General features: G+C 44.5%; 2 protein-coding genes across 4 annotated transcripts in view; one reads left to right on the top strand and one right to left on the bottom strand.

Moving 5' to 3' along the window:
• Positions 1 to 7,917, bottom strand: part of slc41a2b (solute carrier family 41 member 2b) — a 42,161-nt gene extending 34,244 nt beyond the window's left edge. Inside the window, exons 1-6 of one of the 3 annotated variants that reach the window (XM_085435841.1) lie at positions 7,806 to 7,917; positions 6,077 to 6,715; positions 5,015 to 5,122; positions 1,183 to 1,254; positions 499 to 643; positions 212 to 358 (exon numbers count right to left, since the gene is read on the bottom strand). In XM_085435841.1, coding sequence (XP_085291967.1) covers positions 212 to 358; positions 499 to 643; positions 1,183 to 1,254; positions 5,015 to 5,122; positions 6,077 to 6,616 — 1,012 coding nt within the window. In that variant the 5' untranslated portion in view covers positions 6,617 to 6,715; positions 7,806 to 7,917. Of the gene's footprint in view, positions 1 to 211; positions 359 to 498; positions 644 to 1,182; positions 1,255 to 5,014; positions 5,123 to 6,076; positions 6,716 to 7,680 lie in introns of all 3 variants that reach the window. The other 2 variants (XM_085435839.1, XM_085435840.1) reach the window with 2 other exon arrangements.
• Positions 7,918 to 8,863: 946 nt separating this feature from the next.
• Positions 8,864 to 14,106, top strand: nopchap1 (NOP protein chaperone 1). The gene is made up of 4 exons (XM_085435974.1): positions 8,864 to 8,996; positions 10,183 to 10,257; positions 10,373 to 10,506; positions 12,675 to 14,106. The coding sequence occupies exons 1-4, from the start codon at positions 8,936 to 8,938 to the stop codon at positions 12,846 to 12,848; spliced, it is 444 nt and encodes a 147-aa protein (XP_085292100.1). The 5' UTR covers positions 8,864 to 8,935; the 3' UTR covers positions 12,849 to 14,106.
• The last annotated feature ends 94 nt before the right edge of the window (positions 14,107 to 14,200 follow it).

The following is a 14,200-nucleotide window of genomic DNA, read 5'->3' on the forward strand; positions in this document are numbered from 1 at the left end:
TGCGCCGATGTTTTCATGATGGGCTCAGCAGCCTGAACAGAGCTCGGTGGAGGCGGAAGGTTCTTCAGAACAGGTGTCCTAATTCTACACAGTATGGATCAGTAATATATGGGTTCTATGAATATAATGAGCCGATTGGCTGACTGTGAAACAAAGTGGCTCCTTGTAATGCGGTCAGAACATATGCAAGTGTAGTAAAGGTAGGACCTACCCAGGCACTTGTACAAGCCTTGGCTTATCCAGGCCAGGATCGCCAAGGTTATGAGGTCACCAAAACTGGCTGCAATGGGCGTGGCTACGTTGTCTGGGTTAATCCCCGTCTTCTTCGAGCCCACAATTACCCCCACCATGATGATACCTGAATATGACATCAAGAGGATAAGCACATTACTCACAGCCATCACATTATAGGCAACTGAAAACGTGCGTGTTAAAAGGCCTGACGTGAAGCAGCAGCAGCATTACCAGCTTATACTGCGTCACAGTGTGTGTATTTACCCTGCAGCAGGGAGGCTATGAAGGCCGTGGCCACGCTGCTGGAGCAGAGCAAAACAGCGTGGCTCATCTGAAACTTCCCCTCTGGAATCCAACCAAGAACCACGGCTGCTACGGCCGCCAGGAAACCCACAACAGTGGCCTGAACCTGGGGCAGAGAGGCAGGAGATGATCCAGACTTGCTTATTAATGACACAAAGTGAGCTTTAGCAGCAACACGTGCACGTCCATTTTTCCCTAATAGTTCCTGGTGACACGTTACATGCAGGACGAACGGCTCAGCGTGTAGCTTTATCATTACATACGTCATGTTGTGGTGTGTTTATCGTACATAGGTAGATATTAACACAGCATGCACTCGGTCTTACGACACAGCCAAAGACTTTGGTCTAAATAAACACCCGCACGGTCCGTGCACCGTATCAACATATACACACTGGATATTAGCCATAGCACTGCATTAATATTATCAAAGATTTGTGATATTTCATTCAACATATAAAATACAATTTAATGTTTTTTGTTATGACCAAAAAGGGAAAAACACCTGAGTAAAAAACTGCTCCCAGTAAAAAGGAAGAGAAACGAATAAAACTGCAGCTCATGCCAATGCAAAGGATGCAGGATTGATTCGTTTTTATATGAACGTGTTCTCTCTACAATGAGACAGCCACTGTGAGCCATTACCTGCTTCAGTGCCAGGTTCCCTATGATTAGATTCCACTTCTCGATGGGAGAATCCATCTTGCCCACATTGACCTGAGTTGGGATGGGAAGAGTTATTTTACAGAGTAAAGCCTGTGTTGGAAATGCCACTTATTTTCCAGGATTGACACTAAATTGATTAAATGCTAGAAACTTAAAAGTGGTCCCATTTAATCCCAGTATTTCATATTGTGGGTTTCCCTGCAAAAACCAAAGAGTACTAAACTTCCCAGGTGTAACAAATAGACTTAAAAGCAAAGACTAACACAAACACTGGGTCTGGCCTTTTCAGTCGTCACACTCTCCATCTGAACCATCCGTGCTACACAAACACATTTACTGCTATGAATGTGAAGATGTGCTTTTTCCATCAGGCTGCTGAACACTTCACAGACACCTCACCTTCACTTACCACAACTTCAACATTGTGCACTCCACACTGTATATAAATGCCACTTGGTTTGCATACACACACACACACACACACACACACACACACACACGTAGATATACACTCAACAAAAATATAAACGCAACACTTTTGTTTTTGCTCCCATTCCCCATGGGATGGACGTAGAGACCTAAAATTCATTCCAGATACACAATATAACCATCCCTCCCAAACAGTGGTCACAAATCAGTCCAAATGTGTGGTAGTGGGCACATCTGCCATATTGAGATAATCCATCCCACCTCACAGGTGTGCCACATCAGGATGCTGATCTGACATCATGAGTAGTGCACAGGTGTACCTCAGACTGCCCACAACAAAAGGCCACTCTGGAATGTGCAGTTTTTTGCGCTATTGGGGGTCTGGGGACCCAGAACCGGTCAGTATCTGGTGTGACCACCATTTGCCTCATGCAGTGCAACACATCGTCGCATGGAGTCTATCAGATTGTCAATTGTGGCCTGTGGAATGTTGGTCCACTCCACTTCAATGGCTGTGCGAGGTTGTTGGATATTCGTGGGAACTGGTACACGCTGTCGTATACGCCGGTCAAGCACATCCCGAACATGCTCAATGGGTGACATGTCCGGTGAGTATGCTGGCCATGCAAGAACTGGGACATTCTCAGCTGCCATCTGCCCTGAACAATGTGAACCATGATTCATCCATGAAGCGCACACCTCTCCAACGTGCCAGACGCCATCGAATGTGAGCATTTGCCCACACAAGTCTGTTACGGCGACGAGCTGGAGTCAGGTCAAGACCCCGATGAGGACGACGGGCATGCAGTTGAGCGTCCCTGAGACGGTTTCTGACAGTTTGTGCAGAAATTGTTTGGTTGTGCAAACCAATTGTTCCAGCAGCTGTCTGGGTGGCTGGTCTCAGACGATCTTGGAGGTGAACCTGCTGGATGTGGAGGTCCTGGGCTGGTGTGGTTACACGAGGTCTGCGGTTGTGAGGCCGGTTGGATGTGCTGCCATATTCTCTGAAACGCCTGTGGAGACGGCTTATGGTTGAGAAATGAACATTCAATGCACGGGCGACAGATCTGGTTGACATTCCTGCTGTCAGCATGCCAGTTGCACGCTCCCTCATTGCTTGTGGCATCTGTGGCATTTTGCTGTGAGACAAAACTGCACATTCCAGGGTGGCCTTTTGTTGTGGGCAGTCTGAGGTACACCTGTGCACTACTCATGATGTCAGATCAGCATCCTGATGTGGCACACCTGTGAGGTGGGATGGATTATCTCAATATAGCAGATGTGCCCACTACCACACATTTGGACTGATTTGTGACCACTGTTTGGGAGGGATGGTTATATTGTGTATCTGGAATGAATTTTAGGTCTCTACGTCCATCCCATGGGGAATGGGAGCAGTAACAAAGGTGTTGCGTTTATATTTTTGTTGAGTGTACATATTCAGTAATGCACTCCTATATTGTCCATATATTATTCATATAACTCTCAGATTTAGCCATTCCTATATTCTGCTTGTTCTTGTGTTATTGTACTTTTGCACACCTCTGTTGCTTGAGGAGCTCGCACACTTGCATGTGCTGTACCCGTGTACCTGCACACGTGACGTGACGATAAAACCTGATGACATTTACCAGAGATGGAGCACTTTCATGGGTCTAACCTTTTTCTGTATGAGTGATTGATCACATGTATCACACACACACACACACACTTTTTAAAAATGAGAACATCGTTAGTCATTTTCAACAATGTGGTTTTGCCAATAACTGGAGTAAAACTGAACAAAGATATAATCCGACTCTGTATCCCACTAACAGCTCAGGAATTCTGTCCGCGGTGTCTCGCACATCTGTGAGGACATTCACAAACATTAATAAATTCCCAACCATGTCATAAAGGTGACACATAACACAATAGCTGCACAAAATGTTCACACTCTTGTAAATATATCACTCAGATGATGTATAGCTCTGTGGAAGATAGCAGAACATTGTATCTGTATGTAATTATCTTGGTTAGCTGTGACTGCAGACTCACTGTTTGGATGAGTGGTTGTTGCTATGATCAGGCACATTTCCTGTGAGTGCATCTTTTCAGCCGTCCTCTTTCACAGCAGTAACTTCACACTGCCTGGACGTGACATGTTTAGGGGACTTCTGTAAATTGTGGCTCTAAGATGAGAAGCTGGGATTCACTCTGAGTGAGCTCTGCACTGCACAAAGAAAAGACCTTTTTCTGTGGCCTACAGTCATTTTGCTCATATGTGGGCACCTGTGCCTTACTGACCACCTGTCTGTCCCACTCTGATGCTTAGCTGAACTAACGTGAACAAATTCAATTAACTGTAATGACATTTCTGAAATCACGTGTGACTTCACACATGCAACAACTGTCATAAGTCCTCCTGCATTTCTCAGCACTGCAGGGCAGAGCAGCTGAGCAGAGCAACAGTAACATGAAGACAAACTGTTTTTGGGACACCGCTGAGGAAACTTGGCTCATGCTACGCTCCACTCTCTATGTTGACACAGCGCTGTGAATGTGGAGCTTGTGCGTGGGGAGCAGGAAGAGCCGAAAACCAACAAAGAGAGAATTCTGCTCAGTCACCTCTTCTACTTGGACAAACAGGACTGCAACGAGTAAGGTTATGGACAGAAGGAGAGCCTGTTTGATGGGACAGGGTGCAAACACATGCTCACCCTCTTTAGCAGAGCAACAATTCACCGTCTGACCATTTGATCCTGGCTGCAACAGCCTCTCCCAACTCCCCGTCAGCAAATTCCTCCTGACTCCAACTATTTCTCAAACACTTTAAGTAATTCTTACGTGGAAACGCCCAAAGTCATTGTAACAGCTGGGCACATAAGCCTGTGGTGTTCACCGCACAGCGTCGACGGCACTGGAGCTATAATTCCAGACTGGGCTGGATGATGAACACCTAATCACAGTTAGAGGCTCTGTGGAGGTGAGTCATGACCACAAAAACAAAAATGATGCAACTACGTACACAGTGACATCACTGCACTATCAGTGATCCTCGAACAGCAGCTACGAGCACGAGGCTGACGGGAAACCACTCCGTCCTTCTGAGAGTGAAACAACAAGCTCGCAGGACAAAGCAGCCTGACGTCTGATTACAACAACATCGAATGTGAAGACGGAATAACAGTGACACAGCTTCCACAACCACAAGTGCATTACAAGAAAGAATGACAGTTCTTCAGTTTAGGGTGTTGTTTACTATTACTACACATAAAGATGCTATTGTGTTGGGGTCTTAGAGTGGAATGGGCTACAGAGCGTGTGTGTGTGTGTGTGTGTGTGTGTGTGTGTGTGTGTGTGTGTGTGTGTGTGTGTGTGTGTGTGTGTGTGTGTGTCTCACCGCTGTGGACAGCCTCGAGGCCAAAGTCATCTCCAGGTTTCCCTTGAGGCCGAGCAGAGCGGGTACCAGGATGAAGATCTCTGTGATGTACTGGAACGCCTCCCAGTGCTGCAGACACCAGAAAGTCACTTTGCTTTTTCTGGCTATCACTGAACTTCACACTTACATGTTGTGTTTTCAGGATAAGGCAAACTGGGGATTTGCATCATTTAGCTGTGAAGCAGTGAAGTAAATCCAGCAGCATTCACAGACTTTTCTTTTAAAGCTTCGTAATTCTGTCAGATGTTGCCAACAGGGATAACACGACTGCTGTAATGTCAGCTGAGCAAAGCAAGAAACTCTTCTCCTCACACCTTACTGACTGCCCACAGCAAAGCTTTCACGTTTGCATGAAGGACACATTTGGGACGCGAGCAGCACTCTTCCAGCTCGTTGGCTCACGCTTCCACCGTCTGACAGATGGTTTCACCCAAAAAATGTAAATGTGCAGAAACGGAAAGGGTTGCAGGCAGGACCACGCTCGAGTGGGCGCTGCGTTTCTACGTTAAAATCTTCAACACATTCACAGAGAAACACTGAAATTAAAACTACGGTTTAGAAATTCTAGAAGTAGAACAGAGGTCCCCGTCTCCAACCTGGGACTTCTATGTAAAACACCCTGCTCACAGACGTGCACCTTAAACATGTGATATGACAGAGTGCCGTTACAGAGCGGCCTGGTGAGATTACAGTCATATCAAGCTTGGTTGCCAGCATATAACCCAAGGAAGGTTTGGATAATGTGATCATTATTAGTCAGTGACTGATGTGTTTAGTTATTTTTCCACCTCAGCCAACACTGTCCTTTTACTGCAGCCTGGTGGGGTTGGGTGACTACTACTTTCAAATGTAGCTTTACAGCACAACACTTCCCAGCCTTGGTAACTTCGCTGCAGTTGTGCTACTATGTTCCACATTCACAGAGAGCAAAACTGAACAAAACCCATATTTGTAAGGAGCTTGAATGAGCCTTTAATCCCAGCCTGCTTTGACTGGTTTAATAATGCTGGTTGCTCAATTTACCTGCACAACATCCAGCACCATTCCAGCTGATACGGTTCCAAATCCGGCTAGAAGGAAAGGCACCAAAATCTGAAATGCCATAGCCAGCACTGACTCCTTTGGCATATTCTGCGTGTTCGATCCCAGCCCTTCCTCCTCCTCTTCCTCCTCCCCATCTGCCTCTTCACCTGAGAGCCTCCTCTCAGTGAGCATAGGCTCCGTCTCCGAGCAGTCTCCATCGCCACAGTCTGCTAAAGTCAAAGAGGCCCGAGAGGCCCGGTCCAGAACCCGTCTTCCTTCTATATGAGACGTCTCCTGTCTGTACCCGTTCTGGAGTGAGTTGGCCTCAGATTTAGCTCCAAGGTCCACCATGGCCAACCGCTCCTCCTGAAGTTTGGTGTAACCGGTGGGGACCATGGTGTGGAAAATGGAGGCGATCCACCCCGGGGAAACAGGTTTCAGGGAGAGGCTGTTCCACCCGCCACCTGCTCCACTCATGCGCACTGTGAGACTAGAGCCAAGAGACTCCCCTATAGCTCCTTGTAGGCTTTGAATGCTCATGATGTGGTCCAGGGCTCCAGTGTCTCATCTCCTGTCATCCGGTCTGAGGGCGGTGTCCAGGCAGCGAGCGGTCGAAGCGAGCTTCAGGGATTCATCAGCCTAAAGAAAACACACACGAAATGAAATGAGAAGAGGAATATCTGCCAGCTGCTGATACGTATAAGACAAAACAACAGTAAGTGATAAAGAGGAACAAACGGTTCTTAAAGTGGAAATGCAGAGAAACAAGAGATGACGTTAGAGCGTACGTGTCATTACTGCAGGGAAGGATTGTGCTGAAGCTGCTGTAACATACAACACTTTATTTTTAATACATCATCAAGCAACGACGGGAAGAAAGACTGGATCACCATCACAGATATATCAGTGCCAGCATCACTGCTCACGTCAACAACGCTTTCTGTTAAAGGACTGCTACCAGTTAGAAAATTAAAGAAATGAACAGGAACAGCTGAGAAGCATCCCAAAGAGCACCGGAAATACAATTCAGCCTGTTCCTGTCATTCACGTCTCGTTTGAAACGATGATGACGATGAATATAGAGAGTCGAAGTTAGCTGCTAGTGTCGCTGCTGTGGGCTGACAAACTAAACCCGAGCTAGCATCCAAGTGACGAAACGTTTCTCCCACAAAACGCTGCGTCCAGATGAACAGAACCAACTTTTGGAGATTTGCTTCCCTGAATGATTGAGCATCAAGTCTTTAAATCCGAGGTCCACCGAGCTGCTTCTTTAAATGTACCAACCGAGGATGTTCACAAAGTTCTTCCATAATTTGCTGCTGTTCCGGTGTCTCCAGTTTATCTGCGTTTCGTTGGTAAAATGTTCTCGAGACGACAGTTTTCATACTTTTTTAATTGCCACTGTTCAGGCCCATTTATTACCACCATCCTATTCAGCGCCGTCTCACACCACAGCTGCCATTCATGGATCATTTAGCCAAACAGGAACTTGACACAAACAGGCTGGTTGTGTATATGTTTATGGTCGCCACATAACACGGAAATGCTGCTAGCTAGCTGTGGAGGAATCAAAACAGTAGAAGGCACGTCGGCTGCCTACTTACCCAGCGTTAAACGTAAACCGGGAGAATACGGTGGCCACAGTTAGCCAGTATTACAAGTAGATAGGATATATATAACTCTTCAGTGCTAAGGATTATTATTACCGTTGTTTTTATCCTTGACATACGTTTTCACTGTGAAGAAATTCCACCCAGAGGAGATGCCAGTCCTTTCCTCTGACAGCTAGCCAGCCAGAGAGCCGCGTCAGAGCGAAACTGGCCAACCAAGATCGTCTACGCGACACGACGAGCGACTCCGTTTGAAAACAACGCCTGCTTACCAGAAGTTATAAATCCGGGTTGACCTGATTACAGATCCAAAGACATAGTATGTCCGACAAATGGGATGGTTTTCCTCACATCTATATTAAGTAATGCACTTTTAATCTTCGACTGCATTATGACTGCATTAACATTACTGCTATAGAATAAAACATCAGCTGGCTTCAGCGGATTAGAACAAAACTTTCAGATATAATTTTTTATTGTATTACCCACATTACATAGTGGTAGTTTTGGTAGTATTAATTGCAGGTAAGCCGAGTCTATCAGCTGGGGAGTTTAAACCTGACAGTCTCGGTCCACATCTGGAGGATGTGCGTAATCCTTACACCTAACAGTGTGTAGTTGGGTTTTTGTAAAATTAACATACAAACAAAATGCACCATATATTACACATTCAGAGAATAAACATTCCTTACATATTAGCAACTTTCATACATAGGAAAAAGAAAATATAAAGATGGGGTCACATAATTTAACAGATTATTAACTCACTAAATCAAAATCTTCCACAAAGGAAACAAAAAAGCAGCCTTTTTCTTTTTAACTAAAGTCAAAGATTTAACCAACAGGTTTAAGTCGTTTTTCCAGTGAGCCAGTGTTGGTTTGGTCTTAAAAAAACGACATTTATGTAGAAATTGCTTGCACAAGATTAATAACACAGTAACACCATAATTAGCTTTCTTTTCTTTCAAAAACACTCCAAACATTATCATATTTCAGGTAAATGGGGTAATTTGAATCCCACTGGAATAAAGCCAGGTATGAAAAGCCAGCCAAAATATTTGTATAAAACCTGACAGTGTAGTAAGGAGCTTGGAATGTGTGCGTAAACGCTAGAGTTCATCCCAAACACCAGGGGGAGCTGTATAATTCCTAAAACAAGCTTTGTCCCTACCTTTCACACGGATGTGGATTTCGACCAAAAAAACCCACATGTGGAGGAAAACATTATCGTGTCCTCTCTAAATCTAACATGGAATTAAACGTAAAGACAACGAGCTCGCAGGCGTTGCTGTCGTGTGGTAACGGAGGAGGTTTGGATGCTTTTTATTTCTTTCTGTTTTGTCAAAATGTCAGGAGAGTTGGACTGGGAAGAAGTACAGAGCCTAAACTGCACATTCGTACAGGAAAGCCAGCTTCTGTGTCAGTATTTTGTTGTAAAATACTAACTGTCTGTCAGACTATTTGAATATATGTAAGCAGCTACATGGAGTAATGAAAACTACACGTTTAGTTAAATCATTGCCAGCGTCATATAAACAAAGTTATTACCTAAAGACTTCGTGCAAACACGGTCCTAAAAAAACTGCGGTCTTTGCTTTGACTCCAGAGCGCTGAGGCCCGATTTCCTCGGTAAGTTTAGTGCCACAGTTCAGTGCTGTGACTCTGCAGGTCATGTTGAGTCCTTAATTGAAACGTAGTCGACCTTTATAACAAATAAACCCATCTTAGACTAATGGAAGTTAAAACAAAGTCCACGGATCACGTGTTTACAGCGTGGGGGAAAACATTTTTACTTATAAATAAACGGACAGTCTCTAATTGTGATGGTAGTTTTTGAATGTAGAGAAACATGTCAGCCACAAACGCAGACAAAGACTCCACACTGGGTAAAAGTAAATCAGGTTATAATGTTTCTGCGATGTTTTGTTGGAGGTTTCTGTTGATGTCTGTCAGTTAGAGTAAAAGTGCCGTTAGAGACATTAGAGAAACCAATCTTCACACACCATGTCAAAGTCTGCATTTTCCTTTTCTGTTGTTTTTATTTATTTTTTGTCTATATTTGGACTCACATTATAAATTAGAGTGTGGTATGTCATCCAACTCTCCCCTGGGAGGACTGGGAAAGCACTGGGTGGGAGAAGGACATTTGGAGTATCCTCCCTGCTGCTGCTGTGACCCAACTTTGTGGTCCATCCAGATAGACTGATTGATGCCTGATTATTTCTCAGTTTGGCAACTTTCTCTGCAGCTTTCCAGATTTGGATTAATCATTGTGCTGACTAGAGTAAACCCAAATCTTAGCTACACAGAATGGTCATTTCACTAACTTTCTTAGGGACCTCTATCAGGGACGTGTTGCCACAACTGCTGTATTTAAAAGATTGAAAGGATTTCTACACATTAACCCACTCATGAGAAACGTGTCTTTCTTTTCCCGCAGTATAGGAGCATAAGTTTGGTCATGAGGAGTAACTGATCTGTGTGTTGTGCTGCTAGGTCTCAGTGAGAAGCTTCTCCTCAATCCAAAAGCTGGAAGATCACTGCAGACAGAGAGAGTCCCCAGAAGCAGCGGTGAGAATGTCAAGCATTCTTTTTAGTGACAAGTTGGTCGATGGTTGATCTACCAAAAAGCATAAGAGTGATGTTTAGTGATGTGTGTGTGTGCGGGTCTTTCCCTGTGAATCAGTTCTGGACCGGCTGCAGAGCTTCCTCCCTCAGATGGCGGAGGCCAACGAGAAGCTGAAAAGACAGATGGAGGAGGCTCCTGCTGGACGCTTTGACATAGAGAGTGTGGACGAGGCAGAGAGGGTCATAGAGATGGTGAGTATCGGCCTGCCGCTGAACCAGCTGCACTGCCACCATCTGGTGACGTACTGAACTGTGACATGGAACATAAAGGACTCTGCAGTAGAGAAGTGTTGGAGGTTAGGGCAGCTGGTCTCTGGGTAAATCTGGCAGCTCCTTTCATACAAGGGCTGCGTTATTCCAAAGAGGTCTGCTGTGTGTGACTGCTAGGACTGCAGCAATGCATCGAGTAACTCAAATAACTCGGTTACATGCATGCATATTTTTTTCTTACCTTTGTTTAAACTGGAACTCTGTAGAGCTCAGTCGTCACCATGTCAACACAATTAGACATGCAGCATGTGGGGGAAGTGTTACAGTACTGAGCCTTGTTTTTCCAACAGCAGCACACGACTAGGGGTGGGCGATATAAACGATAGAGATTTGGCCAACGATAGAGATTTTGACTATACCGCTCTATCGTGATAACGCATGTTGATGATGTCATCAAGCTGCGCCTGTTTTGGTCGAAAGCATCGCAGCGGCTACAACCATTATCATCTGCAAATTGTGGCGGGCGACAGTCACAGCAAAGAGATGAAGCACTTTTCAAATATGGGGAAAGCCGAAAACTGCATTTCCTCCACTTCCATAACGTTGATTCATTAATGTTGAATTCTCTCGCAGCTGTTCTGTTCCCATGTTGTTGCAGTATATTAATAACTAACCTCGTATTGTGGATGAATGATCTCAGTTGTTCTCTTGACTGACGTTTGGCCCGTGTACAGCATCCTGCTATGCGACTGCATTTGTCCCTGACCACCAGAATCCGTCACGTTAACTTTTATCGAGTGGAAAAAAAGTTGGCGTTCATCCTCCAGCTTCACTGTGCTAATGTTATGCTAACATAGCTGTGTCGCTAGCAATCACGTAGCACAACATTATATACCAGGTAGTCCAACTTCAGTAACCTGCAAACGCCACTGCTGTTTAGTTTCTGTCTTCATTTATGTTGGAAGTGGTAGCAGAGCTGTACGTTTGAATTAGTTTCAAAAATCTCTGTCAGAACATGGTATGAAATGTTTAGGTGGAAACTAGCGAGCTAACTTCCTGCTAACTTCTAACTCCGTTAAATTTAATAAATTCTGTTTTCATGGATGTTAAACTTCATTGTTACACCCGATAAAGCAGCAACGCTGATGATTTTATTAAAGATGAAAGAATTTGGACCGTTTTTAACTCTGTGTTCGTTTGACTTTGGGACCTGAAGTTGACGGAGTTTTGGACCCAGATTACTCCGAAGCTCCTCACTACGGCAGCCGTAATGCTCTGACCATCCATCAAGCAGTGTGGCTTACCAAAGTTGTACTAAAACATTTTTAACAGATTTCTGCCCAAATCGGTTCGAGGTCAGTAAGCACAACCAGAATTCATACATAAGGAACACTCTCGATTTTTGAGAAAATTAAAGGATTTTAAGTCCTTATAGTGTGGAAAATAGGTTATACAGAAGAAAAGAATATATCGCGATATATATCGTTACCGCACGTGCTTCAAATTATATCATGATAGAATTTTAGGCCCTATCGCCCAGCCCTACACACGACTTTAATCTTTGAACCATCATACTTTTATTCAACATTACAACTTAAGTGCAGTTCAGTTAGCATTAATTTACTGTTTTTGTCCTGTTCTTAATTCTTTCCTGCGTTTCCAAAACAAAAGTGAAAAACTGAAATCGACTCTATTAAGAGCTCCGTTTAAAGAATTCGGAGCACACGAGGAGAGTCGGTCTCTTATTTTGACAACAAAAAAGGCCCAAACTGTCTGTACTATTTATTACTTTCTATTAACGTCCATAAAGACAAGCATGATGGTGGCATCATCATTCTGTGTGTGCTCTTCTCAACACCCGGGGCAGAGATCGTTTCAGAACAGCTAACTGTCCCCAACAGCGCTGCAAAGATGTGAACGTGGCACACAAGCTGCCAAAATCCAGGTAGCCATGAGTTGTAACTGCTGCTGCAGACGCTTCCACGCAGCACTGAGTTAAGGCTCTGAACACTTTTGCAAATGACAAATTTTATTTGTTCTTCTGGTGGTGGATAAGTCTCAATCTACTGCTCATTTAATCAGTTTCTCTCCATTTAGCTGCTTTAAGTGCGTCTTTCACCAGTCGTGTAATTTTGTCCCCGTGTCCTCAGGATGTAGCACTCGTGGAGCTCAATGAGTCAGGTGACAGCGAGACGTCGGACTCTGAGGAGTCGGACTGCAGCGACGATGACGACGAGGTCACAGAGCAGAACTTTAAACTGCCCGGAGACAAAGGCAAGAAAAAGAAAGTCAACATCCTGGTTCTGGACCAGCAGGGGGAGTAGACGAGTCAGACAGAGGGACCTTTAGTTTCTTTTCCATGGGAAACGTTTTGCCAACGAGATCCTCAGATGTCATGTCAGAGTTTCTTGTTTCTTTCGAACCTTCTTCACACACAGACAGCGGACAGAACAGCTGCTGCCTGTGGGAGTACAGTGAACACTGAAATGTGCACACAAACTGCCCATAGAGCCAGAACAAATGCTGGGAGTCTGCCCTGTGACCACGATGTCTGCATGCTGTGTTGTCTCCTCGTCCTCTGCTTCATGAACGTGAACACATCCTTGCATCAGTTTGGGCTTCAAACCGTTCACTTCAGCTCTCTGCTGAAGCAGGAAGTGAATTGTGAGTACAGATGGTAATGAAACAAAGCCTGCTCCACAACCAGCATTGAGTGAGTGACCCACCCCACATGGATGAATGATCCTGGATCCCATTGCAGATGCTGGCACTTGAACTGTGCAGCATATTGTCTTTGTCTCCGTGGATGCAGCATCCATCATTGGACCGTTTTACACCACATGAGGCGCCTGTTTCTTCTTTGTGTTTGTGGATACAGCAGGCTCACTGACAGCACTCGCCTGAGCAATATACTGTACCCTCATCATGTACCCAGTGTGACAAACACTGCTTAAAGTGCACAGCATAAAGCGCTCTCAGCTTTTAGAATCCGAGCCTCTGTGTATATTTGTTGTTTTCACTTCTGTTAAGAATTATATTTAAATTTTCCACAGATTCTCCTTTTTTGAAACAAGGCTGTGAATGTGATTTTGAACCAACTGAATAAAGTTTAATGATGACATTGAATGGTAATTTTTGTAAAAGCTGAAAACACAAAATGCCTAAAAAGTGCCCCCGAATGCATGTTTCACCCTGTGAGTGTCGCAGTCACAATGTTTGTATTCAACAGTTTTTAATGACTGATCATCAGATCGTGGTCCATCCTATAAAACACTGAAACGAGTGTTGCTGCGCAGCGCCTTTAATCAACGTCAGCATTACAAAGTCAAATGGACACCAAGCTTTCTGGAGCCTTACTGTTTATTGACACGATCGCTCTCATAAAGACTGAGAAACATTTGCATCGTAGCCCGCGCTGCCTTCACTGACAATGTGGCATAATTAGAAAATTAAGTTTACGACTTTGTCACATGATCGATGTATAAAACATCTGGCTGGTGTACTTTAATGAATAGAGAACACTACATAGTCCTGCTGCAGTTCACAAATACAAGGTCAAAATGTATCAAAGAGTCTTTTTAACCTGTTTAAAAAAGTATTTACACAGAAAGTGACGTTTGGACACCGAGTGGATGTGTCAGGATGTCTGAACGGGCGTGATGTAAACAGCTAAACT

This window comes from Copadichromis virginalis, linkage group LG17, assembly GCF_057382275.1.
Source record: "Copadichromis virginalis isolate Kocher_CV1m ecotype Utaka linkage group LG17, C_Virginalis_male_GT1.1, whole genome shotgun sequence".
In the NCBI taxonomy this organism is placed as follows: Eukaryota; Metazoa; Chordata; class Actinopteri; order Cichliformes; family Cichlidae; genus Copadichromis; species Copadichromis virginalis.

Bases quoted from the DNA above. Each gene is read 5' to 3' on its own strand.
- nopchap1 (XM_085435974.1), top strand. From the start codon at position 8,936: ATGGAATTAAACGTAAAGACAACGAGCTCGCAGGCGTTGCTGTCGTGT. The intron at 8,997-10,182 runs GTTTGGATGCTT...TTGTGCTGCTAG, and splicing joins GTCGTGTGGTAACGGAGGAG to GTCTCAGTGAGAAGCTTCTC. The intron at 10,258-10,372 runs GTGAGAATGTCA...CCTGTGAATCAG, and splicing joins GAGAGTCCCCAGAAGCAGCG to TTCTGGACCGGCTGCAGAGC.